At 37.3% G+C, this 18,973-nt stretch overlaps 1 protein-coding gene across 1 annotated transcript; it reads left to right on the plus strand.

Moving 5' to 3' along the window:
* Nucleotides 1–892: 892 nt before the first annotated feature.
* On the plus strand, nt 893–7,629 carry LOC311093825 (4-galactosyl-N-acetylglucosaminide 3-alpha-L-fucosyltransferase 9-like). Its single transcript, XM_084131417.1, has 2 exons — nt 893–905; nt 5,698–7,629. Exon 2 carries the CDS (start codon nt 5,714–5,716, stop codon nt 6,914–6,916), a length of 1,203 nt encoding a protein of 400 aa, XP_083987543.1. The 5' UTR covers nt 893–905; nt 5,698–5,713; the 3' UTR covers nt 6,917–7,629.
* The last annotated feature ends 11,344 nt before the right edge of the window (nt 7,630–18,973 follow it).

An 18,973-nucleotide genomic window follows, 5' to 3' on the forward strand; every position in this document is an offset into this window, starting at 1 on the left:
CTTTTTATCCCGAGGTTAGCTGCAGTCTGCCGGATCCAGGGCGTATCCAGATCTGATGAAGGACCTGCGCGAGAAGACAACACAGTCCTGAAGTGTCAACTAGTCTCTCCCCTGTGAAGGCCTCCTTCCCTTCTCTTTACCTCTGTACAGATAAAGCGTTGTCGGGATGATTCCGGTTTGTGTGGCTATGCAGAAACGATAGAAATTCTGTATTATAAATTTAAGTCCAGACAAGTAGTTTGTTGAGGGTTGGTTTGTAGGGAAGGACTACACGCCTGCGCACATATATTCAAACACGCATACCTATAGACTGAACTCGTAATACGCATGTGCACGCCATCAGCGTTCTCACAGGTTCGCGTTTTTGAAGTTTGCGCAGAAAGAACTTAAGAGTTCCCAGCTGACATTTTAACGTAGAGTCAGTGTTGAATCAACGTCAGGTGTTAGCGTTGGATAACCGTTGGATTTTGTTTAGATTTTGCAAATCTAATCAACGTTGAAATAGCAACGTCATTCCAACGTCAATCTAATCAACGTTGAAATAGCAACGTCATTCCAACGTCACGTTTCTCAACATAGGTGAATTCGCCAACATTGAATCAATATTGATTTTGGTTTACATTTTGCAAATCCAATCAATGTTGAAATTTCAACGTCACTATAAAGTCCTGCTTTTCAACAGTTTATTTTGTTAAACTGTTTTCACTAAAGTATTGATGTGTTCAACAATAACACCAAAAGTTTGGGTAGTGGTGTTTTTCACCCTACGCTTTGCCATTTGAGATTTGTATAATGCAAAGCATTATAGTTTTGAAATGTCGCCGGACCAGTGTGGCAAGTGACTCTCGAAGGACCTGCCTATAACCACCACGTAGGGTAGGCTATCATTCTGAAAGACTCGACAGGTAAGTCAACGCATTTTTTTCTGCTGATAGATAGCTATGTATGTGCATATATGTGTGTAAAAAGTATACTATACTGTAAAAAAAAGAAGAAAAAAGTTCATGGATGAGAATAAGGAAGTTGTCAAAGAATATATATATATATTTTACCATGCAGATGAATTACTTAATCCGTTTCATAATGAAATAGAAACGTATAAGACCAGCATATTTTTAAGGTTATTTCTTTTTATAGGCTATACATCAGACTAAACTTTACGAAACAAAAAATTAATAAGTAAATAAAAAGAAAATCAATGACAAAAATAATGATCAAATAGAATATACATGTAAATTGCTGATACATACAATTGCTGTAATTTTAATGGGGTTTATATAACATATACCCCTTACCTGTCACCCCCCATTTGAGAATCGAGTGCAAAATGACATACCCATAATAAAATGGTTGTTGCTAATGAGTCCTTCTGACTATACACAAAACCAAGGTATCATTTAAAAGCTGACACTTGACAGTTTACTATGAACTACTCAGAAATACTCTAGCAATTACTAATAGAGAGATAAATAAGCTCAAAAACAATGAACAATCTGAGATCTGGGATCACCAGTGATCCCTGCGAGGCAAGGGTAAACCATTATGTCTGTTTGTTTCCTGTTAAAACCTTAAAGGGCACATGACATGGATTTTTTATTATTATTATTTTAATAGGTTCCTTGAGGTTCACAGATAACGTAGGCTATATGCTGTCTACTCGTGATTACATGCATCTAACCTAAAAGTTTTTTGTGTGTATATGATTATATTATGTGTGTGTAGCCTATATATCTTTTTTAATTTATATATAGGCCTATTGTATATATGTGAGTATACTGCATATACACACATTATATATAGCCTATTTATACACATATATACTATGTGTATATATATTAGGGATGTGACGGTAAGGACATTTTCCCACAGGTTAATCGACATGTAAGGAGGGGTTTGGGAGGAGGTTTGGGCTCCCTATTTTGCACCTTGCTTTTAAATCAGCCGCACGGGCATTCATAATGGTGCGGACTGGAGCAGAGCGAGCGTTTTCAATAAATGAACTGAAAACACTTGCTCTGCTCCGCGCCATGTGGACACGCACCTTTATGAATGCCCGTCGGCATTCGAATTAGCGTCATTTCGGAGAAACACAATTAATCCTTTGCAGATTCCCTATATATATATATATATATATATATATATATATATATATATATATATATATATATATATACACTTGTATATTTTGATCTGTAGCGTTTACCCTCACATGTTGCCAGTGTTATGCCATTCAAATTATCACACCCTCTACCCCTATCTACGTGAGAGGACTCAGCCCAGCTGTTTAATTTTGCACGAGTGGCGCGCGAATCGCCATAGGCACGTTCACCTGCGCTCCAAAAGTTTGATCAGATTTCCGCAAGCCGTTCCTATCGCGCCGCTGATGATAAAATGTGCAACACTCGAATTATATTGAGAATGTACTAAAACGCTACGGAGAAAGTCAAACATGATCTAACTCATCCATTTAAAAAAAATATGAAAAGAGGGGAAAACATCATCCTGCACCAACCTAAATTAGAATTTAAATTTAATTTAAACTAATCATGACCATTTGGACTAACTTGATGTATATATCAGGAGGGGATAAGGAAACATCAATGGTCTTACCGGTAATTATATCCTTATTGTAACAAATGCTATCCACCTTATTCCTGACGACCTTGCTGCGTTTTGAATCATGGGTGGCACTTCCGGTTTGGGGAACTTCCATTAAAAAAGGCTGAAACGAATCACTTCAAATCATACGGTTGCCCTAAATAAAGCTGATCCGTCAGTTCGACTGGATGAGCTGTCAATTTTCCTTCATGATTTATTTTCAGACATCATGAGAATAACGTTATACTTTTTAACGTGACATGTTAGAATATCTATGGCAAGAGCTCTTTTCAGTCGCTGCTTTCTTTTCCTCGTGATTATTTTCTTTTTTCCCTTTGCAATCCGCTGTAAAAGTATGAAAAAGGACAACATATATTGTACATTTGTGGTCTGTTCTCCCGAATTTAATTTACGATATATTCCATTAATAATTCACTGGAATGCACGAAGAATCTCTCGTTATTCTCCTCAAATCCTCACGTCTCATTTCAGGTTTGGTTTCACTGGTAAATGCATTTTATAATCTGTCAAAATGACGGAAATCACTTTTAAATAGTATTACGTAATGCTGAAGTTAATGAACATTTTTGATTAACGCAACATAAGTTACATAATACAGATAAATATTACAACAGTGATATTAACCCGTCCGTTATTGCTGTGGAAAGACTCGAGCTTTTGGGGTTATTTGGTCTGTTGATGCTTTTACACTTTTAAATTTCCTTTTAATGTTCGATGGTTGAAGAAAAACCTGTCTTTCAGATATTTCAAGAGATGACATAACACTTCAACGCCCCAATGTTCAAAACAAAATTAAGCCCTTGCAACCAGTATCAACACCCACTCGCTATTGTAAGCGAGTACGTGTTTTGAAAAATTATTTACAGGCAAAGCATTATGATATCATGGTTTGTGATGCAGCTGCTGTCAGATTCATTACAGTTGGCAACTGTAAAAAAAAAAAAAAAAAAGTTGTCAACTTAATAAGGCAACTCATCACAAGCTTTTTTGAGTAAACTCCACAAACAGGGACTAAAGTCTACGCAACTCAAAAGATTACGTTAAAATCATAAGTTGCCACAACATAAATAGTCATGTTTGCCTAATGATTTACAGAACAAAGTATTTTTAGTTGGCTGAACACAAATGGGCCTATTACAGGTGAAACTCGAAAAATTTGAATATCATGCAAAAGTTTGTGTATTTCAGTAATTCAAATTAAAAGGTGAAACTAATATATTTAGTATATATAACTACCGGTATATACATATGCATGATTATACTTTTCAGAGGGCTTACATTTCTGTATTTAAAAACCTTTTTTTTATTGATTTCATGTAATATTCTAATTTTCTGAGATTTTGAATTTGGGGTTTTCATAAGCTATAAGCCATAATCATCAAAATTATAACTTTTGCACGATATTCAAATTTTTCGAATTTCACCTGTATCTATAGGCCTATCTTGATTAATTATATATTATTCAAGTAGTTTAAGAAGAGACAGACCATAACATGAGTCAGATAACTTTTTTATTTTTATTTAAACAATTTGTGCCCGATGCACAACAATGACATTATAGTACCAACACCAAGTCTTAAATTTGTTAACTCAATGCATGGTACATACCAATGCATGTTAAAGAACATTAGCCTGAAGGTTTAGTTCACCCAAAAATGAAAAGTCTTCAATGAAAACTAAGCAGATTTAGTCCGAACCACAAAACATTGTACGTTTTCAACATTCAAGTAACGAATTTGTTGAATAAACTTATGAAATAAAAATAAAAGTATGATGCATGAATACTTCCAATAAAAATATTTCAGTTCATTTAACTGTTTTATGTTTATTTGGAGAACTTTCAGTAAGTTGGCTTTCTTTCAACAAATGTTTCTTTGCGAACTCTCCATTAGTATGGAAGCTTGTTTCCGCCACAGAATAAAATATTTTAAAAGAAAATTTCAACTTTTTATCTCACAATTGCGAGTTCTGACTTTATTTCTCAGAATTGTCGTGTTAATGAACCGCCAAAACGCAAAAAAGTTCCCCGTTATTAGCTAGTTGAAAACGGTGTCATGTAAACCTCCCCCAGTCCGTTTTTGTTTAAAAAGCATATTTTTCTCTTTGTTTTGGCCTTCCATCGACACTGAGGGGCCGTTTACACGACACAGTTTTTAACTATAAACGTAAAACATTTACATGACAACACCGTTTTGGGGGCGTGAAAATGCAAACTTTTGAAAATGAGTTTCAAAGTATTTTGAAAAAATATACTCAAAAGTTTTTGAAAATGACAGTGTTATCGTCTCCATGTAAACGAAAAAAAGTGCATTTGTGTAAACGGTGACGTCGTGCACATGCGCACTACTTGTTCAGTCTATAGGCGTGTAGTGTTTCTTTACAAAGCGACATTGCCAATACTGGCCTGACATAACACAGCATTTTTTGTCGTTTTAGCGGATGCGTAAATGTGAACGGGGATCATTTTGACAACGTTGTGGTCTGAAAAAAAAAAAGCAATGGAACAACTAGGAGCCTTAAGTCGGCTTGACTCTGGAGTTGTAGCTAGAGACAAGCTGGAAGTTTGACCAGGTGTATCTCGGGAAGGAAGCCAAGTTGGGGCTCCATACTCTGGGTTTGGGGGGGGGGTCTCCTAGTGGGGCCCCCACATCAGGAGAATGGAGCCTTAAGTCGGCTTGACTCTGGAGTTATGCCCGGTCAAAGGTGGAACTGATTGGTATGCAATAAAAAATACCAAATATCAGGGAAGTTACACTGGATTGGTTAAAATAATGAGCATTTGATGTGCTCTTATTTTTTTTTAAAAATTCATGTCATGAACCTTAACTTATATTAAAAGAGACTTTTTATTTTTAAGACACAAACCAGATATTAAAATGCTAAATAACATTCTACAGGCATATAAGGAAGAGTAAAATATAATAAATATTTTCACTATAAATAAACATTGTACTTATAGACAGACTGGAACATTTTCCCATAAAAAAAAAACAGATGACCATTTATGTATTTTAAAGCTTATTTTATGATATTTTAAGCCAATTATTGATGCATTCTCTATCTTCTTCCCTGCATTAGTGAATGTCAACATAAAATGATGTCAGCAACTCCTTCCAAAACCACTCGGAGCATTATAATTGCCTTGTTTTTGTTGGCATGTTTTATGTTCTATTTGTTCTACCTCATGCCACCGGAATTCAAAAATTCAACCATAAACTTGTTCAAATGCCCTGCTGATCAAGGCCAGATAAATAACATCAGCACAAAAACATGCCTCAGTGTTCTTAAGATGCAGAACCTCACATGCACTGTGAATATCACTGTGGATAAACCCCAGATTGGGGTTGAAACCCCAACATCTGCATCAAAACCCTTGACTACTGCTGAGAAAGAAGAACCAGAAACCATTATATTGATCTGGATGTGGCCTTTTGGTGTTAGTTTTGGCTTAGGACCCTGCAGTTCAGCATTCAATATCCATGGCTGTCGTTTAACAGATGACAGAAATCTGTTTAACCAAGCACACGGGGTTATGTTTCATCATAGAGATATCAGTGGGGATTTAGCCAACATGCCGAAACTTCCACGACCTGTCTTCCAGAAGTGGATATGGTGGAATATGGAGTCTCCAAGTAATTCATATTCAAATCCCCTGCTAAAGGATCTGTTTAATCTGACCTCAAGTTACCGCCGGGATTCAGATATTCCAGTACCTTACGGTTGGCTCACAGAGGCCACAGAGAAAGAGAAAAATTATACTATCCCAAAGAAGGATAAATTAGTTTGCTGGGTAGTAAGTAACTATAATCCAAGCTATAGGCGTTCACAATACTTTACTGAGTTAGTGAAATACATTGATGTGGATGCCCATGGAAGACACTTCAACAATCGAATTAATAATGATGATTATACAAATTTGGTACAAAGTTGCAAATTCTACTTGTCGTTTGAGAATTCCATTCATAGAGACTACATGACTGAGAAGCTGTTCAACCCTCTCGCGATTGGTACCGTTCCTATCGTTATTGGCCCACCGCGAGAAAACTATGAGCAGTTCATACCAAGTGAAGCCTTCATCCATGTGGATGACTTTCCATCCCCAAAAGAACTGGCTGATCATCTGAAACTCATGGACCAAAACGAGGACCTGTACAGGCAGTACTTCACCTGGAGAGAGCATTTTGTTTCAAAAGGAGCATCATTCGGTCTTACCCATGCCTGTCGGATTTGTGAACATATTAAAAGGAATAAGAAATACCGTGTGGTCAAAGATATCAACAGCTGGTACTGGGGCTAGAGGGGCATTTTAAGACAATGCTGACTGACCAGTGGCGGCAAGTCATCAGTAAATCAACGTTACATTTACCATTACGTTACACAAACCATTATAAATTAATGGAAAATGATGTTATTTTATACCTGTTTGGGGTAGGGATTAAAATGGTTCAAATAACAAAATCAATTTTTTTAATGGTTTTTTTTTCTGCAGAATGTAATAAATATTCTGCTTGTGCTATGGTTATGTTTTATTTCAAGATATTTGTCAGGTTTTTGTCCATAAAATATTCTTGTGTGTAATAATTTCTTATGTATCTCATCCCAAATTTCCGTTGCTAATTCCAAAACATAATTTTAGAGCTAATGCAATTATTGGAGAGAGATTTATAGACTGCTTAATCATGTGCGAATTATATGCACTGTAAAAAAACTTTAGAAATGTATGGTATTAAAAAAAAAAAGTCTATGTGGTCGCCTGAACTTTACCGTTTAAAAAAACAGTACAGTGTAAAAAAATGGCTGCTGTGGCTGCCACCAAATTGCCTAGTGATTCGACATTGTTACCCTCCACAGTTGATTTTTACTCCCATTTGACAGGTGTTATTAGCTGTCATGGTCACACAAGTTTCTTTTTTTTTATTATTGTTTTTTATTACCTTGTATGTCCAAGACTCACTTTTCATTAAATTTCTTCTTCTTTTTTTTTAAACCAAAATAAAGATTGAATCAAGATTCGGCCAAAATCTCATGTTATAAAAGATGAATTGCTATGCACAGGCTTTTTAAGACTATATTGACTGATTAGATTAGTCTGGCTATCACCAGACCGAGCTCAATCTTTTAGGATTGAACATTAGTCTGAGGAGTCTGCTCTGTATTTTCTACTGCACAAGAGCGGTGCTCAATGGGCATAGTTCAAATGATTGTGTATGCAATTGGATAGTCCTTCAACCATTCAGACCAACGACCAAGAAGTTTAATAAACTGAAACAGCCTACTGATACCAGTCTTCTTCCCCCAGATTTTACGTTTTAGGAAGTGACAGAAGCAGCAAGAGCAGCCTACTATAAGGCCGTTTCTCAATATAGGCTCGTTATAGGTGCGACGTGCCAGTTGCATGTGAAGACTGGAGAGAAAGAGAATTATCTTGGGTAACATCTGAAAAAACATGGTTGACAGACAAAACACAATTTAGAAGCCAAGTGGTTCAAACTTTCTCGTAAAACTGGTTTGTACAGTAAGAGAACCTGCCCATGTTGTCAGGGTACTGTACTACTGGTCTGTTCCAGTCCATAGGCTACACAAGGAAGTGCTAAACAAAAACAGAACAAAACAGAAACGTGTCAGATGACATGACAACCTTTATTAAACACTACGAACCATACAGGAACAATTAGGGATGATTTCTTAAAGGGATAGTTCGCCCAAAAATGATATTTAAGCCATGATTTACTCACCCTCAAGCCGTTCGAGATGCATATGTCAATCTTTTTTCAGACGAACACATTTTCAGTTATTTTAGAAAATGTCTTAGATCTTTCAGTGGTTATAATGTGAAGCAATGGGGTCCAGCTGATTCAAGTCGCAAAATGTGCATGCATCCTTCACAAAAATAATCCATCCGGCTCCAGGGGGATAAACGAAGGCCTTCTGAGGGTAATCCGTGCAGTTTTGTCGTAAAAATATACATATTTAAAACTTTATAAACGAAAATAACTGGCTTCCGGTGGCGGTCAGCGCGCGTTCATGGAGATGGTTGCTGGCTTATGACGTAGGACGTAGCGCAGGAAGCGTCGTGACGTAGAACGAGCGTGACAGCGCAGCTAGAGAGCAGAGCAAAACAAAACTCTACGTTCGCTCTACGTCACGACGTCATTCATCTCCATGAACGCGCGCCGACCGCCACCGGAAGCCAGTTATTTTCGTTTATAAAGTTTTAAATATGTATATTTTTACGACAAAACCGCATGGATTACCCTCAGAAGGCCTTCGTTTATCCCCCTGGAGCCGGATGGATTATTTTTGTGAAGGATGCATGCACATTTTGCAACTTGAATCAGCTGGACCCCATTGCTTCACATTATAACCACTGAAAGATCTAAGACATTTTCTAAAATAACTGAAAATGTGTTCGTCTGAAAAAAGATTGACATATGCATCTCGAACGGCTTGAGGGTGAGTAAATCATGGCTTAAATATCATTTTTGGGCGAACTATCCCTTTAAAACCAATCTTTTTTGGATGTTCTCTCTCTAATTAAATGTAATCAGGAGTGACCAGAATTTTTTTTTTTTACCACATGAATCATATTACGCAATTTCACATCATTACAAATTATCACATACAGTGGCCACAAAAAGTATGAAGCCACAATTACAATTTATAAATGTGCAGAGGGCCCAATTGTTTTGCTGGCTAAATTGAGGACGGCTTTTTGATATCTCGAACAGTTTGGCCATGGCTTTGAAACGAATTTATGGCGAAAAAAATGGAAACAGGAAGTGTTATAACTTCTGCATACATTGGCTGCGTCCGAAACCGTATACTCACCGAACAGGTACTTAATTTCAATAAGTAGTATTTACCTACTTAACGAGCGCTAAAAGAGTAGGTGCTCGTTAAGTATGAATGCGATCCGTACATCATCCGACCGCCATGTTGACGTTATGTGACGTTATCACAAGCGCAACAACTTAAAAGATATGAGCGACGTCAGGTTTAATTAATCTATCTGTAAATATTTTGATATTTATGAAACTTGCTCATTTTGTGGTCTCGTTGAAGAAACAGCTGCCCATTTATTTTGTGATTGTAGTATAACCAATAAATTATGGGTTGATTGAATTTTTAAATTTTTAACCCACTAATGTGACCTATAGTTTTATCCTTAAAGATATTATGTTTATTTATTACGAAACCCCGAAATCGGCATCTCTTGAATATGTTTTAATGTCTTCATTTTATATGCAAAAATGTTGGCCCACAAGCAAAAGTCGCTTAAATCTCCATTGTTTTCCTCTTTTTCTTGTTGAATTGAACTCTCGTTTTATCCCTCATGCTTATAAGCAAACAAAAAATGCATTTCCTTTATGTATTATGATGAATTATTCAAAGATATTTAACCTCGTCATTGTGCTTATTTTCCCGTGAAATTATATTATGATGTAGGCTACACAAACCAATGATAGGCTATTTCTTTTCTTTTCTTTTTTTGTCATGATTGGTCCTTGTTGACAACAATGGTATATTTCCCTGATCTTTATGTGACTATAGGTTCTGCAATAACAAAATAATATGAGCGACAGGTGCACTAACATCATTATTGTTCTGTAAAGTTGTTTATGTTTTTACTGTATTTTTTATTTTAGTTTTTACAGAATTATTCTGGCAACAACAGCTGCCAGTTATATTTTTTAAAAACATGATTATGATTAAAAACATGATTGTGCTACATCATGACCTGTAACACAATACGTGCCTGGAAGCTACGGAAAACAAAGCTTCCGCGTGTTAAATTTGACATGAATATTTGCAAGCCTCCAAGCACAGACGTCACACTATCGTATTTATCGCCTTTCACCATCCACTTATTTAGCTGCTGCCGCCCTCTTTCATTTTCTATATTTAGTCCCCGACTGGCCCGACTGGCCCGACAGCTTTTTTGCTTTATCCATCTTTTTCGACTCATACCTCTCTTAGCGCTCACGGCGCCCCAGGGCCCGCCCGCTCGCGATCGCAAGCAGATGATTTTAAATTCTAAAGCATGACCGTTTTTTGTTGTTGATTTTTTTTTAACGAGATTTGTCGTCCACAGTGAGAAAACGGTGTTTATGAAAGAAGCACTTCAGAAATAGTTGAAATTGCATTTATTAGGACTCATGGGATAGGCCTATTATAAAAAATAGGCCTAATCCAAACTATAATAGCCTATAATAGCCTAGCCTACATATTTTAAAATTGTATCATATTGCTGCCATAATAACCATTTAAAATGTTTTACGTGCTTTCATCTCTTTCCCATTTTTGTTCGTTGAGGTGGAGCTGCGATGAAATATTGTTCTTGTAAATACTTTCCAGCATTTCAGTAATAAAAGTGTACATCTTAGGTACTCAGTGGGTCATTCTACGAAAATGGTGGCTTTCCTGTCCCAGCCTCAACCACCAGGAAAAACACTTAAAAGTGTCAGATAATGACACAAAATATATGTTTTTTTTGTTTTAATTGAAGTGTATTATTGTTAATAAAACATATGTAAGACAGTTATATTGCAAACATTTTTTATATATATATTATAGAACACGGTCAGTACCATGAAATTGGCTTGTCCCTCGGGTCAGGAGTCGTGGTTTAGTGACATATTTTGAGTTAAAAAATATATTTTTCTCCCCCTTTAAATGTCATAATACAAAGGGAAGTAGTATAGTTATTTAGTGGACTACTTAAAAAAATAAAATATCAACTAAATATTATAAATAATTTACAGGGAATACCTGTCCCTCAATTTCATGTCACTGGTGTTACAATTTATAAAAAACACCAATTTGAAAAAATTCAACATCCTTGCCAACTTCTTCCTGGGTCAAAGGTTCATTGTAGGCGTGGCTGTTTTGAAAAGCACATGGTGAGTGTGCACTCTCTTTTCATCTTTTAGCAATTTGATAAATAATTTGATAATTTCATGCGAGGACTTAAGATGTGTCACTGGTGTTCTACAGTTTTTAGTAAGGGGAAAGGAAATTTTATTAATAGATTTTTTCAAATTGCATGATTAAGTGATTTATTTACAATTTAAGAAGTGTGGTTTGAGCTACTGTGGCCGCCATCTTAGATATGCCATTTTGTCTGCAGATTGGTCACTGGTGTTATCGTCACAGTGCACAGGTCATGTGAGTGATTCCTTCGGAGTGAACGCGTGTGAATCTGACTGCAGTAGATGTGAAAGATATGAATAAAAATGATCAGCCAGCGCTCATACCTGTATTTACATCCTGTTTTCCGGTTGAAGTTCACAGTAGTCGACTGTCGAGTTCACGCGCATAGGTTTAGTACGTATGATCACGCGCGTGAACTCGACAATCGTACTGTGTATCGTACTCGACATAAGTACTGTGGACTTCAACCGAAAACAGGATGTAAATACAGGTATGAGCGCTGGCTGAAATAACATCATTTTTATTCATATCTTTCACATATACTGCAGTCAGATTCACCCGTGTTCACTCTGAAGGAATCACTCACATGACCTGTGCACTTGTAATGACACATCAAGGATGTTAAGAGGCTAAAAGCAGGTTTAAAACTTGCCCCATTGAAGTCAACAGGGTGCAAATTTTAAAAAGAGGATAACACGGTGTAGGCAACACCGATTTTTGTCATTGTTCTCTGTACTGACAGCGCTCCAAATTTATATTTCACAACACAGTCGTAAAAAACTCACTTGCGGCGGCCTCCTCCCCCTCTCTACCGCTGCTCATGTGCGTTTGTTTTGATCGGAGCAAGCCAACTGTATCGTGTGGAGCTATGTCTACCGAGGTGGGTAATCTGGTAATACATCATACATGCGTGGGTGTTTATGTCGAATTGCCGTAAAGCAATTTGTGTTTCGCGCTCGTTCTAGTTCTCGCTTATCACGAGACTTACAATTTCTATCTTGCCGGGACGGTAGTGCCAGAGAATGGCTGTTTCTCAATTCCAAGAACGCAGAGAACGGACTTGTGTTCACGTGGAGACCGGTCTTGCCAAGCTTCCTTGGAAGAACGAACTCGGAACCGGCCGCAATGACTTCTGGGACACCAGGCGAGTACTAGCTCAAGTCTGCATTCGATGCATCCTCGGTATCAAGAACACATCCGGGTTCTTTCATGCGTCCTCTGTACTTGCGTTCTTGAGAATTGGGTCTGAACTTCGACGGTTAATGATGACGTAAAACGAGAACACAAGGACGCAAGATCGGTGAAGAACGCATATTGAGAAACACCCAATGTCTAAAATGGCGAGAAGTTTCACTCTCAGTACACTTCCGGCTTCTGAACTGGTTGCAGTTCCTCTCTGATTCCATATGAGGGCGCTCATAGGACGAGTGCAGAATGAATGGAGGTCTATGGTGCTATACCAATAAAAATCCACTTTTCTCAGGATATAATTTTTTGTCTAGTAATTTGAATGTTGTATTCGAAAGGAGATGCAAATAAATTACACATTGCTGGGTGTTAGATTTTTTTGAGTCACTTATTTGCTTTAAAAAGTCTTTTAAAGTGTCAATGACGTCATACACGTACGACCAGATATACTGCTTCACGGCAATCCTTCACTCACTCTGGTGCGTTCGCGCTCTGCACTTTCTTTTCACTTGAGGCATCGACAACACAGCTGACACAGGTAAACACACGTGCTAGAAGAGTTTTTGTTTTGTTTGTTTCTGGTCCCGCTGCGGATGACACGATGCCATCAAGCGGTATCTCTGGTCGTAATCAGTCCTTCACTGACCAATCAGCGTTCATTAGCAGAATGCTAGCGTGTTATGGGCAACAACAACTCAGCCTGTAAGAAATCAAAAGGACATAAGTACTCGTTCATTCAACTTTCGACCTAAAACCCATGTTGAACTTGCAAAATCTACAATCAGATCTGAGATTTCTCAACGGCAATCGGGTGAAAGAGACAAATTTAGCTGTCTAGCCCCATTGACTCCCATTCATTTTGCACTCATGGCGATCGCCCCCAGTGGAACTCTGGTGGTACTACAACAAAAATTCGGTACAATAGAGCTTAATAGGGAGTGGGCAGGCTCTCCGTAGACGGGCTCTGGTAGTGCCCAAGTTGCAAGGTTGGTTTTCCGCCTGGGAACGCTGGGGGGAGCGGGGAAAGTCACCAATATCACCAGAACAGGTTGTTTAACCATCCAAATGATTTCTAGACAGTTTTATTAAGTTAAAAAAGTTACCAAGTTCTCCTTTAATATATACATATATCTCCCCTCATCAGGTATGAATTACATAAAAGCAATGAGAGTATGTTTTTTGACATGTAAAAGTTTAAGAAATGTTAACTACATTGTTAAAGTGTTTAAGTTTACTGTTATGACGGACATGTAAAAGTTCGCTCCAAGTCACGTCTGTGTGCTGCGTCACGCGTGCTAGTTACACATTTTCATGCTAGTGATGGAGACCATGCGGTCTCAGAGAAAATACGCAATATTAGAGTAAAGTCCACAAATAACAGGTGTTTTGGTGAAATAATACAACGAGTAAGTTGTAAGTGGCAAATAACTGAAAATGAGTGTCTGTACTAAAAAGTGTATCAGAAAGAATAATTCTGGCAAACATGAACACATTGTTAGGATTTATTCACATGGAAAATGTCATAAATGTTATCAGTGAATATTTCATAGTACATAATGCTTAATCTGTAGACACAGCAGTAAAGGGAAAATACTGTATGCATATGTAGTTCTGTTCTATATTTTGTGATTACTACTCTTGAAATGATGCGCTGTCATTGATTGACATAAGAGTGATTGAACTGTTTTACATTGTATAAAAAAACAATACAGACTCTGATAAGTGAAGCAGCAGCAGCTCCGTGTCCTGTATTAATATATACATATATCTCCCCTCATCAGGCGGTGAGGGTACTACACATGCATCTCACATTGGAAATCTAATAAAATTCTATATTACAAAAGGCTTCATCTTTCGGTCTTAATCTGATCAATAACCTTTATTTTATTGTTCATATTAAATTTACACATTTTATGAAATATGAAATTATTTAATGTAAAATATTACTAATAAATGTATAAAAAATTGTTTGAAATAATCTTATGTTTTGTCATTGGTTTCACTTTGCGTCACTGGTGTTACCGCATGGCATATTGGTTTTCTGGCATCAGAGTTGCCCAGTTTCATAGAAAATGTTTTTTTGTATCTACCTAACTGTTGCTGCATTCATTAGTGAGCATTTTAAGGATATGATCATTCAATTTTGATCACTCAACCTCAATTATTTCTAATGTTACAACAAAAAACACAATGGTAGAAATAGAAAAATGTCACACAATAGAACTTTACACATGCCTGTTTAAAGTAAATTATTACTAATCAAGACAATTTCTTAATATTACGTTAACTTTTTCTGTCTTTGATTATGTATGCAAATTAAATAGTCAAATTACATTCTGGGAAGCCTGAATTGTCATCTAAAATATAGGTAACACCGGTGACAGAAAAGCAGCACAAGCTTTTTTTAATGTAATGTAGTAAAAATATAAAAATACATTAAGCTGTCATTTAAGTTGATTTATAATGTTAAGAGGTTAACTATTATCTAACTATAAGTTTTGGTATAAAAAAAAAGAATTACATTTTTAAAAAGTTGTCTGTTCAAAAAGCCACCATTTTCATAGAATGACCCCAGTAGTGATCAAAAAGGATTTAAACAGTGAATTTTGAATCTCTTCTTGTAAACACGGAGATGTGGGTTCAGATGGCAATTATATTCCCACACGACCTGTTTGTCAAAAAACTATTTGGCCAGGGATTTTTACGCGGGTTGGGTGAGAAAAAACACTGACATTATGGATTCGGACGGCAATAAAATCACTTACCCCTGTAAATGTTTTAAATACCGTATGAGCCCATAATAAACAATTAGCGTCCGAATAGGACTTAACTGACAGTAGCCTATGCTTTCACTGGCCTTTAAAAGCGCTCCGCGGACGGCGCCGTCTTTTAGAACAACTATTCGCTGTATCGCTGCCATAGTTTGAGCAAACTTCCCACCACAATCATTCCCTTTAAATAGACTATTAAGCCTTTAATGGTTTGACAGCTGATGTACCTTTGGATAATATAATTAAAAATCTAACAACAATCCGTATAATGACAATTTTATTCTTTGCATGAAAACACTTGAATTAGCCTAATTGAACTGTCTGGGTGTATTAACTTAAGAATTATATTCATATAGACCTGCAACAGTGATAAGGTAAAGCTAAGAGTGGTCCAGACCAACCTTCCAAACGTATGACTTACAGAAGGTATATACTTAGCCTAACTAAGAACGTTTCGGGAAACACGTATTAACGATAAGGTAGCCTACAGCTTAAGGTGTAATTTAAAGGAGTCATAACCTAGTATTACCTTGGATACCCACGCTCTATTATAGTCTTTCAGGCCCTTCTAAAAAAGAAAAGTGGAAAAAAAGTGGAAAAAAAATAAACACAGAGCTCCTCTGACCCTTATTTCTGAAGGCATTATTGTCTCGCGAGATCTGATGCGATATTTTGGCTGTCGTGGACGGTCATTGTAATAATGCAAATGAGGGGCGCGTTGATTGGTGGCAGGAAGGAGGGGGGTTGACACCGCAGGTAACGCTTCAGCATATCATTCCAAAATGACATGGCGCAAGTTGTGAACGTTTCTGCATCTTTCACGGTCGAGTGCGTAGGCTACTTCGAATCGGAATTCAGTAATGGCGGCGCTCGACTGAATATGAGGGGGAGAGGGGAAGGGCGGGCTTCCTGCAGCATAGGTCTGCGGTGTCCATATATGGTATTATATTATATTATATTATAGAAATTAACATCACGTATTTGAGTGCGCGTGCACGTGGGCTGGTTGACGAACCCAGGGGTAAACAAACGCTTCAATTTTAAATATCGGCTTCCCGTCCAGTGTATAATCGTTAGGCAATCATAACATACATTTTTTCTCGTGGAAAAGTGAAAATTACAGGTCATGACTCCTTTAAGAACGACGTAGCGTTAAGAAGGTTTCGGGAAACCCAGCCCAACATGTATTGCTTAAATACGCCCTTGAGCAAATAAATAATAATATTGGCTATAGATCGACATAATAACATCTGTTTTAGTAAAAAAAAAAAGGTTTTTATTCCCATTGTATGCACAAAACCCAGTGGCCAGGGGTCTCATTTATAAAACTATGCGTAGGAACCTTACTAAAAGTGTATGCGCCCGAAAGCCAAAAATGGCGTACGCCAAAAAATATTCAGACTTAAAAAACCGTTCGTACGCCAGAACCTGCGCAGAATTCACTTTATAAATCCCAGTCAGTGGAAGATTGTGCGCACATGCGTCTCCACCCCGAAATAACCATATATGGAGCTTACAATGCCTAATTTTACTATGCAGATCCTCATCTGCATATCATTTGCATATGATTATTCATCCACTTGATTATTCATCCCTTTCAACGGTACAAGACACATTACATTAATAAAAATCATGTAGTTGCCTATCCTTGCCTTGTATTTTAAACAAAATTAAATAGTGTAAAATACATTTCAGAGAAAGTTTTTTTCAATCTTTTCCACTAGCCGAATTGTATTTTTAATTGATTTATATTTTTAATGGAAACAGATAGGCCTTGGGCATTATTTGCACGAAACTATTTTCTCAGACAATCTGGTATTATCATGATAAGCAATTATCTCTGTGATTAAAACATTAAAACACAGCACGCCACAGGAAAAAAAAACATTGCATCCACAACAAATATTTCTAATGATTGAATATAAAAAATGTTGTAACTTCTCAGTAATGATTTCATGTTTAAGTGTTTAACTCCATTAATTTGAATGGCATATTTAATCTAAATGTTTATATCAGAAGTAAAACATAGTTTAAATCATTATTTTATTTATTTAAACTGTTATTTGCGTCAGTTTCACTAAACGGCCCAACGCGCTCGCTGGCACGGCCATTTAAGAAGGGATGTGTAATGTATTGACTGACTATTGCAATAGTGAGGTAGCCTGGTAATACCAAACTCTGCTACTTCGCTTTGCTTCGTAGACAGAGTCTGGCATATCATAATTGAAAAGCGTTTTTTTTCTCGCGGGGGGGCGCTTGTCGGAAGTTTAAAATCATTGGTTACTCGTAAGGCAATCACATAACGTTTGGTTATGGCGTGTGTTATGCGCATGCTCAACCGCATCTAACTTCCACTGTAAACACATGTATGATGCGAAAACAAAACCATTGAGCGAAATACCGGAGTGAACATGGCTGTGAACGACTTTTGCAGATTATGTGAAGTAAATCTACGCATCCACGGTACAATCAGCATCTACGTCACGGCTCTCAGCCCGCCCTCTGTTCGTTGATTGGCCGGCTGTTTTCAGGCCGGAGGAAAACGGAAAGCTATTACGCTTTCTCAGACTGAATACAGAAGCGAAAGGAAGTCTGACGTAGTCAGGCTAATAGTGAGGTCCCTTTAAGAGGCTAAAAGCCTGGGGAGGGCGTTTCTGTTCTGGGGGGAATATGTGTTTTTTGCCAGAGTGTTTTCCGGGTTTGGCCGAGCTAGATGTATGTTCTATGTTGCTTGTTCAGTAAAGGTTCACCAGATTACGAACGTCTCCTCATGTTATTCAAATATATTACAGGATGGATATTTGCTTCAAGTGATAGGCTTGGTGAGTGAAATTATATTTGTATTATCTTTCTGTATATGTTTAATTTTCTTTAGATTTTCTGTCTAAAAGTGACCAAAAAGACATTTAACTCCAGCTCACCATCGGTGTCGCCAAACTGCTCCATCTCCAAAACGTTCGTACGCATGGGTCAGAGTTTGCGTGCAGGTGCGCACATTTTCCCGTCAAGTTTGTTTTTATAAATCACAACTCATGCGTCGGAAGTGGCGTACGCCTCTTTCAGGGCCTGTTTTGTGCGTACGCAACGGTTATAAATGAGGCCCCAGGGCTTGTAGGGTATTTGGTAGCCTATTATTGTCTTATTTGTCACAGTCGTTTTGCTTTAAAATAAAATAAAACACACTTTCGGATTTATCCGATGTCTTACTGAAATACAGTGAATTATCATCATTTTGTGTAAAACCCCGAGTTTGTCTTCAGTGGATTCAATTCTGCTGGATTTTTTTTTCATTTCTGCTACCTATTGTCCCCTGCAATAGCATATCAATTGTAATATCCATATTATACTGCCCTCTGCAGCTCCACTGGAGACATTTCTGGCTGCGAAGTCCCTTATGCTTACCAAAGCATTTATTTGATAAAAGTACAGATTAAACTGATTATTTGTATATAAAGTACAAAGTA

Source organism: Abramis brama (assembly GCF_963993115.1).
Source record: "Abramis brama genome assembly, chromosome: 12".
Taxonomy (NCBI): domain Eukaryota; kingdom Metazoa; phylum Chordata; class Actinopteri; order Cypriniformes; family Leuciscidae; genus Abramis; species Abramis brama.

Bases quoted from the DNA above. Each gene is read 5' to 3' on its own strand.
- LOC311093825 (XM_084131417.1), top strand. From the start codon at position 5,714: ATGATGTCAGCAACTCCTTCCAAAACCACTCGGAGCATTATAATTGCC.